The sequence below is a fragment of the Micropterus dolomieu genome, unplaced genomic scaffold (assembly GCF_021292245.1).
Source record: "Micropterus dolomieu isolate WLL.071019.BEF.003 ecotype Adirondacks unplaced genomic scaffold, ASM2129224v1 contig_14469, whole genome shotgun sequence".
NCBI lineage: Eukaryota > Metazoa > Chordata > Actinopteri > Centrarchiformes > Centrarchidae > Micropterus > Micropterus dolomieu.
The window spans coordinates 1-9,432 of record NW_025743455.1 but is presented as its reverse complement, the minus strand read 5'-3'; the positions used below and the strand labels follow the sequence as shown (position 1 = coordinate 9,432).

At 36.8% G+C, this 9,432-nt stretch overlaps 2 gene segments (V, D, J or C); both read left to right on the top strand.

Annotated features, from left to right (window-relative positions):
• The first annotated feature begins 24 nt into the window (after nt 1-24).
• LOC123966874 lies at nt 25-6,440 on the top strand. The segment is given in 4 exon segments: nt 25-92; nt 189-305; nt 5,883-6,068; nt 6,388-6,440. Coding segments are annotated over 4 exon segments (399 nt in total).
• Nucleotides 6,441-8,331: 1,891 nt separating this feature from the next.
• On the top strand, nt 8,332-8,776 carry LOC123966875. The segment is given in 2 exon segments: nt 8,332-8,380; nt 8,472-8,776. Coding segments are annotated over 2 exon segments (354 nt in total).
• Nucleotides 8,777-9,432: the final 656 nt, after the last annotated feature.

Sequence of the window (9,432 nt, the reverse complement as noted above, 5' to 3'; positions counted from 1 at the left end):
GTCAGTGAGAGGACAGAAGAGCTCACATCAGTTCAGCTTCAACATCAACATGTTCTCTGCAGCTCTGATACTGCTGCTGGCAGCTGGATCCTGTGAGGAGCTTTCAGTGGATTCACACTAATAAACACATTAGAAACACTGAATAGTCAGATGAATGATGGAGATAATGTTGATTTCTGTTTCCACAGGTGTGAACAGTATTGATCTCATCCAGCCAGACACGATGGTTGTGCAGCCTGGACAGTCTTTGTCCATCACCTGTCAGGTCTCTGGTTATTCTTTGACTGATAACAGCTATGCAACAGGTTGGATCAGACAGTGTGAAGGAAAACCAATGGAATGGATTTTACATCGATATGGTGGAGGAGACATTTACCAAAATAATGCTCTGAAGAACAAGTTCCTTCACTACACATTGACTTCAACTTCATCGGTGAAGTTAACAGGACTAAATATGCAGCCTGAGGACACAGCTGTGTATTATTGTGTACGTGACTCCACAGTGACACAAACCACCAACAGACCTGCACAAATACTCTCTTTTATTAAACCAGATATTTTAGAGAGATCATTGATTCTTGAGTTCAACTTAACATGAGCCATACAGACTCTTTATTTCTATTTACCGGTTAAATGATAAAAATGCAACAATCTTGTCTCTGGATGTGATATCATTTTACATGGAAGGATCAACAACTTCTTATTTTAAATGAACAAATAATAATTGATTAAATGAGACTTGAACAGACTGCCTGTCCCCGTGTTATCCTGATGGAAATCTTCAGTCTGTGCAGTGTACTTCTGTCCTGCTGACTGTACTTGTACTCGTCATGTGGATCATCAGAGGTCACATCTCCAGCCTCAGGATGATCAACTCTCTTAACTATGTCATATTGACATTAAAACCACGATGACAGAGCACACACAAACCAACAGAAAGGACCAGCTTATGTTGCTCTTAAAAAACAAAGTGATGTTACTAATGTGTTACTAATGTTTCAGTTAATGTCCAGCTCTGAATAGATTATTTCAAAATTGCCATATATCATTAATATAATATACCATTACATAACAATGGTCAACAAAATGCTGCAGAATTTTATGAGCGGCTGGAACTAAACATGGTTTAAATAGAAATTAACAGAATAAGTTGAAGAACATCAAAAACTCATCTCCAAAACAATAATATGAAAAAGTGTTTTGCTCTTTGACGAGGAGCAGTCGATGCAAAACTGATGTCTTCCATTTCTACATATGTGTTGCTGCAGAGTGAAGGACAGAAACTAAATCACTGACATACACACCGTAGGCTGGACAGAGACAAGTGGCTTCTACAGAATCAGAATCAGAAATGCTTTATCGATCCCCGAATAGTAATAGAAAATAGAAAAATAGAAATAGGTGTGTGAAAATGTGTAAAGTAGCCTACTCTACAAGCTGCGACAGAAGTGTAATGAATAAATACTGGTAATAGTACTGATAGAGTACTGATAATGTTGAGAGCTGGAAAGGTTTAAATTCTTCAAATTTGCAGTATTAGAACAGAATCAACCATGATAATGCACATTTCTCATACTGTTTATTAAGTGAGCAAGTAAGAAGAAGGAAACTCTTTACTGAAAACCGACTGATACGACGTTATTAAGTAATGGTCTATTTAAAAATCTGAGGGTCAAACCAGAGTGGAGAGAAACATACATATTTCGCAATGAAAAAGTTAAAGGCATATAACAAAGTTTAATATAAAATATAATCATATTAAATATACAGCGGACATTTTCCCAAAAACATTTCTATGTCTGACTTATTAATACTATTTAATAATAACAAAATGACTTGAAAAGTACTGTAAATCACCTCTGTGGTAGTTCCCGCTGTAGATGTCTCCAGGAACACATTTTGACACAGCGACACACAAACAGACTCAGGAGTTGAAAACAATACGAGCCACATGCTGTCACAGCTGGAATAAATGTCTGTAATGATCACTTCATTCAGAACAGCCAGTGACAGTAAATCCGCTGAAATCATTGTCCAGTTTTGAATAAAATAAATACATGCACAAAAATACAGCCACATGCCATATGTATTATTTGGCATCTAAAGGTGAAAATATGGGTCAAAAATCTGCTGATCTTAACTGTCACTTTGGACTGATCTAGAGTTTTATCCTCTCACCCTTTGTGAGCTCGCTTCACCACAACCCTAATTTCATTTACATAACACATCTCACCATCTACTATAGATTTCAAGATAAAGATTTCTTCTTGTGCTTTTGAGACATTGTGATGGAAACTGAATAAATAAGTGCTACTGCAGTAAGACAAATATTTGCCCAGTCTGCAAGGCCAGTTTTCCATCATTAAAGACACGTCCAAAAATCGTATGTATTTAGAGGTGAAGAGTCTGAAACATGAAGATTCTGCTGTTTGTTATTGTGAACGAGAGCCACAGTGACACACCAGACTACAAAGCTGTACAAAAACTGAGCAGCACTCATCTCTGTATGAGAAGCACTGAAGCACGTCAGGGCTTTGAAAACATATTGAATGATGGCCAATTAACAATGTAAAACATTTCATTAATACAAATGTATTTTTCAGTGTGTTGGGAGAGTTTATCATGACACATAGCAACACCTGCATTTATAAGAAGACAACCTTACTGTAATTACAACATAATTCAACTGCGGTGAAAACTTGCTTTAAACGTTGGATCATACAATATTGAGTTTCAGTTCTAAGAAATATTTATAATAAAAAATATCTTTGCTAAATTAATCATCTTGTTGACATTTAAGTCCATATAAGCCCTTTCATAAAAAAGATAAATGATGATAATAATGATTTCTCTTGCTAGTCTGGTCACTGGAGGAGACCCACTGTTCACACCTTCAACTGACTTAAATCAAATTTAAAATTGTTTAACAATGTGCAAATAAATACTATTAATAATAATACATTTTATTTCTATAGCGCTTTTCAGGACACTGAAAGGCACTTTACAGTAAAAGCAGAAGTTAAGTACATTTAAAACAGATTAAAAACATAAAACATAAATAACATGAAAATATATGAACAGTAGATAAAAGCATGTGGTGCGGAAATACATAAGAGCAAAGGGGCGACCATATAAATGACAAAATAACAAACAGGTGTAGTAAAACATTATTTGATGTTAAAAGATAGTCCAAGTGATTTGAAAGAGTCCATGTCACTCATAAACAAGTGAAATTTGTGTGTGAGAAAGTGATTAAAAGTGACAAATAAATAAAATACTGTGTATGTTTAATGAACTAACTGTATGAATTGAATTGTTCTTTTGTATTTTCCATGAAGTTTTGGCAATATTGTTCTGATAACATTCATGCAGATAAAGCATTTTAATTGAATTGAACTGATCGAGTGAGAGGACAGAAGATCTCACATCACTTCAGCCTCATAATCAACTATGTTCTCTGTAGCTCTGATCCTGATCTCATGATCTGATGTCGTATCAGCTTTTGAGGACACATGTTCCAGCTAAAACCTTCTGCACATGCAACAACAAAACTCTGCTTTACAGTTAAACTCAGGCAGCTTCGTCAGGCCGAAGTGGAGGACTTCAGGAGTGAGGACAGAATTCTGTACAATCATGTCCAGTGCTTGAAGTGGAAAAAACTGGGTGACAGTACTCCCCCCATCCCCCCTCACTATCCTCAACCACATGATGAAACTAGTAAATAACTAATTAACGACTTTGCACATTAACCACTTAATTTCCTGCATTCTGAACACAAGGAAATTTATTTATATGAAGGGAAACAAAATTAAGGTGACAGTAGACAATTCAAAATATAAAAATATAATGGAATATAATTCAGTAATCAGCTTTTGGACCATGCACATTTCTTTCTTCTATATCTCAATTGCATTGTTTCATTTGTTATTCAACATTTCTTGTTGCAAGTTGTTTTTAAGAACATTTTTAACAAAAGCTTTCAAAAAGTGATGGAGACATTCTGATTTGGACATGTCCCCAGCGTCCCCAGTGTCCCCAGTGTAAATGACACCTATGTGTCCATACTTTTAAATGCCCCACTCCATCCAGGCTGTGATTGGTCGGTTCACGACAAGTGACTTTGGCGAGCTACATTCAGCACAAGGCTGCTTCAAAGGCACCCGAGCTTCTCTTCTCCCCCATCTCTCTCCGTTGACAGAGATTAGCAGGCAGGCGAGAACGGGAACAGGTGACCGTCACGTAGTGCCCAGAGAACCTGATAAAGAGAAGGCAGAGGAGAGGACCGGCATCTTGGGAGAAGTCCCGGTACGCAAGAAAATTTCCTGGTACGCCAAAGAGTAAAATGTCAAGGTGCTGGTACTGCACACGGAGCGCTCCAGCACCCTGACAAAGGAGATCAGAGGAGCAAACAGGTTTTCAGTTGTGGTGTCCGAACGGTAATGCTGCGTGATGTGTTGAGAAGAAATCCGCTTGACACTGTTCTTGATTATAAAAGTTTATTACATCAAAGAATTCAGCATCAATTACAAGCTCTGCAGCAGCTTGGAGAGTGACCCAGCCCGATGACCACTCTGTCTCTCTGTACATCGAACACAGCTTATATAGGACATGTTTAGGTCTCTGCTAAAAACCATATAAGGGCACAGTCCCTTCATACACACTAACCTCTACTCCCCCTACCACTGGGTCAGAGGTCAAATTCCATAGAAGGGTTCACTCTTTGCACACCCATCAATCATTACTTCCCCATAAGGGTTCACTGTCCCCAGCTACAGAGCATTATGTTAAACTGTAATGGTCAAATGCACATATGTTATACACCACACAGTCATTGTTGTTGCTGTTCTTAGCTGTATGCATGTTTATGTCTAAGTACATTGAGATCAGTAAAAAATCTGATCTCATCAAATCATTAGTGTGCTGATAGATCCATTAAATTAACTGACATTAAATGAAGGCAAATTAACATTGAAACACACCTCATCAATAAAAATATATTTGTCAGGGTGTTGGGATAGTTTGTCATAACTCACAGTAACACCTGCATGTTTAAGAAGACAACCTTACTTTAATTACAACATAATTCAACTGCAATGAAAACTTTTAAAACCCTCTCTATGATTCACTGTTGAAGTTTTTCTACATTAAATCAAATCATGGCAGAATATACAGGTGGATCTAAAAAATATTAGAAAGAAAAAAAAATGAGCTGCACCAAAAAATCTGGGCATTCAACAAACTTTGCCATCAGGTTTCAAATCCAAAATTCTTCTTGTAAAAATATCAGTTGTCACATACATCCAAACCAGACACACAGGTGTGCTGGAAAACAAACAATACCATTTTCAAAAATGTACAAATTTACATTTATTCATTTAGCTGTCTATCACACCATCCCCAAAGGCAGCTCATATAAGCTCTTTCAAAATGTATGTTCTTTAAATAAAAAACTATTTCTCACACTAGTCTGGTCAATCGAGAAGACACACTGTTTAAACCTTCAACTGCTTTACATAATAATAATTGAAACGATTATTCAACAGTATGCAAATAAAAGTTACTTATAAGGAAGTGAAGTGTGTGTGTGTGTGTCAGTGAGAGGACAGAAGAGCTCACATCAGTTCAGCTTCAACATCAACATGTTCTCTGCAGCTCTGATACTGCTGCTGGCAGCTGGATCCTGTGAGGAGCTTTCAGTGGATTCACACTAATAAACACATTAGAAACACTGAATAGTCAGATGAATGATGGAGATAATGTTGATTTCTGTTTCCACAGGTGTGAACAGTATTGATCTCATCCAGCCAGACACGATGGTTGTGCAGCCTGGACAGTCTTTGACCATCACCTGTCAGGTCTCTGGTTATTCTTTGACTGAACAGGTTGGATCAGACAGTGTGAAGGAAAACCAATGGACTGGATTTTTCATCAGTGGGGAGGAGGCGACTTTTACCAAAATGATGCTCTGAAGAACAAGTTCAGCTACAGCAGAGACACTTCTGCTGGAACAGTGACTATAAAAGGAAATAATCTGCAACCTGAAGACACAGCTGTGTATTACTGTGTACGTCAGCCCACAATGATACAAACCACCAACAGACCTGCACAAATACTCAGCAACACACATACGTCAACAAGATATGCACAGTTACTTCCTGATAGTAGTACATTCAAACTATAAAGTCTCAAAACAAATTCTACACTATATTTAACTGTTGTGTTCTGTGTTCTTGCTTAGAGAAGATGAAAAATGATATTTGTTTTGTTTATTTGCAAAGTGATGGACGATAACAAAAAAGTCCTTAGTGCTTATTTATCTTTTTTTAAATTTTCTTTAATGAATGTTTTACATTAACCGTGATTCATGTTATTATCCACACTCTGCAGATATAATAACAGTCAACAGACTCTTCTATTGGCTCCAGTTAGACCAACATTGATGCTTCATGTGTTTGATTCTATGCAAACTCAGTGACCTTCCTTGTTACTCAGCTATAAAAACTTCCCATCAGGCTGTCAGTGGAGTTCACAGCACGTCACTTTCAACATAACCATGTTTGCTGTAGCTTAGCTTAGCATTAGTGCGGTGAAACTGTATCCATGTGTCTTAATAAGGACATCACTTGATATCATACATGTGATACAGAAATGTACATTTTGTTAATATTTATATAAAAAGCTTCCACGTGATTTGTAGATTGAACAGAACATTTTTTTATGAAAACTATTTTCCTATATAAACAAAATCCACACAAAATTGTTCTTTGTCCAGTCTCTCATATGACTAATTGCTAGCATGTTACAGGTATTTGCACTGTGCAGAAGTTAATCTGTATGTAATGTAATTATAAAGCCCAGTTTGTAAAACCAGCAAGACCTCAGCAGTCCACTTACTACTAGGGGTGTGATGAGTCTTTAGTCCTGAATTATATGGAAAATTTAAGTATTAAACACTTTATTTCCTAAATTCTGATGATTCATAAATTCTTTTTGCACCAGTTTATGGTGATTTCTTTCTATTTATGTAAAGAGAAACACAAAATTCCAGTGGCAGGTTTTTTTTCAACATCTATAACTTAAATATAACAATTCAATTTTCAATTCAATTCAATTCAATTTTATTTATATAGCGCCAAATCACAACAACAGTTAATCTCACAGCGCTTTTCATAAAAGAGCAGGTCTAGACCGTACTCTATGATGCTATTTACAGAAGCCCAACAGTTCCCACCAAGAGCAAGCACTAGGCGACAGAGGCAAGGAAAAACTTCCTTTTAAGAGGCAGAAACCTCGAGCAGAACCATGGCTCAGGGTGGGCGGCCATCTGCCTCGACCGGTTGGGGTGTTCACTGGAACACTTTGAGGGTGTGAGTCTTTTGCTGTAGACACTTTTTAAACATTTACCTGTTTGTCGGTTTTGTTTAGAAATAAATGGTCATGGTATGTTTGTCTACATGTGATACAGCAGTTAATCTTTCTCTTATAGCCAGTCAGTGCCCTTCTCTATGCAAATGCAATGTCTGCTATAGACTTTATATCATGCTGTCAGTTGCAGCAGAAGAAGAGAAGCTCCCATCAGATCACCTTCAGCACCAACCATGTTCTGCTGTTGCTGCGTTGGATACACCACACGTTACAAAGACTTAGACTCTTCCAGCAACAGAGTGACTCTAAACGGACAGAATGTGCAGCCTGAAAACACTGCTGTGTATTACTGTGCCAGAGAGCCACAATAACACAAACCATCATTTAAAGAAGATAAAACTGACAATTATCTGAATCATAACTACATTAGTAACTAAATCTGTTGTCTTTAGCCAACTTTATGGTGATGGTCAATAGTGAAACAAATAAAGCTATTAATATTAATATCATTTTAAATATTGGTTTAAGTTTATGTAGTATGAAAATAATTTTACAGTTTTAGATATGTGAACAGCTCCTAAAACATTACTAAGTTTTTTCTTTTAAAAGTTTAGATTTTTGTCATGATAATAGGTACTTTTGCGAAGAAACTATGACATGCAACAATTTAAATGTGACTCCAAAATGATTTATTGTGCTGTATGGGATTTTTCTTGTGAATAATTAAGCACAATATTATCATAAAATCAAATTTTATGCAATTTGAATTCTAGACAAATTTAAAATTTAGATGTATGACTCAAATTAATTTGACTCAAGTCACAACTCTCTCAACAGGTGATGACCAAGTTCAATCTAGCTCTCTCCTCCCTGTGAGGAGGAGTCAATCCAAAACTCAGATGTCTTCCACCTCTACTTATCTGACTGCAGAGAGGATGACAGAGAACAGTGGACACACAGTTTAACATGATGGACTATAGGACAGGACTGCTGCTTTTAACTGTCTGCTGGGCAGGTGAAGATCTTCACTGATATTTATTAAATGTTTTCTTGTAATTTGTCAGTTTGTTGCATGTGATGGTTTTTGCTCTTTGCTGCATTAACAGGTGTTGATGGTCAGACTCTGACAGAATCTGAACCAGTGGTTAAAAGGCCTGGAGAATCCCACAGATTGACCTGTACAGCCTCTGGATTCACATTCAGCGACTACGATATGAACTGGATCAGACAGGCTCCTGGAAAAAGACTGGAGTGGATTGCATGGATTGAAAACAATAACAACAGGAAATACTATTCTCAGTCAGTTCAAGGCCGGTTTACCATCTCCAGAGACAACAGCAGACAGCAGCTGTATCTGCAGATGAACAGTCTGAAGACTGAAGATTCTGCTGTTTATTATTGTGCTCGATAGTCACAGTGACTGGAGTTGGTTGAGTAGCTGTACAAAATCATACAGATCTCATATTTCAGGCTGTTAGAGCCTAAGCATGACTTTTTTTTCTTAGTATTCATATTCTTATTCTTATTCTTATTCTTATTATTTCTTTTGCGTTTATTGTTTTACATTCTATATTTTACAATACACGTTTTGTGAATACAGAAGTATACTTATTGTAAGTCCTGAAGCAAGAGGAATATTTGCACTAAACCTTAAACACATAACAAAACACACGATAAAGACCCCTTGTTCATAAAACTGCCAAAGACAGCACAACAATCTGGTAGCTGAAGTCAAACATCTGCAGATACTATTTCGATACATCTAGACACAATGAGGTCTGTAAATTATGTGGAATCTAGAATGAATCAACAGGAGAGTGAAAAATAATGTTGCAGTTTCTTTTATAAAATCACTAGAGGGCAGTCAGTGTCAAGTTTCTCTCTCCTCTGTTTCTAAAAGGAGACACTCAGATCTGGTGTTCTCATTGATCTTAACTGACTGACACTTGAACCCTGGACTGAACTAAAACTTAACACTCCTGCTTCTCATGAACACTGGCTACTGTGATAGTTGATACTTTTCTACTCTAAACAAAAGACATGTATGAAATTGATTCAGCACATTTT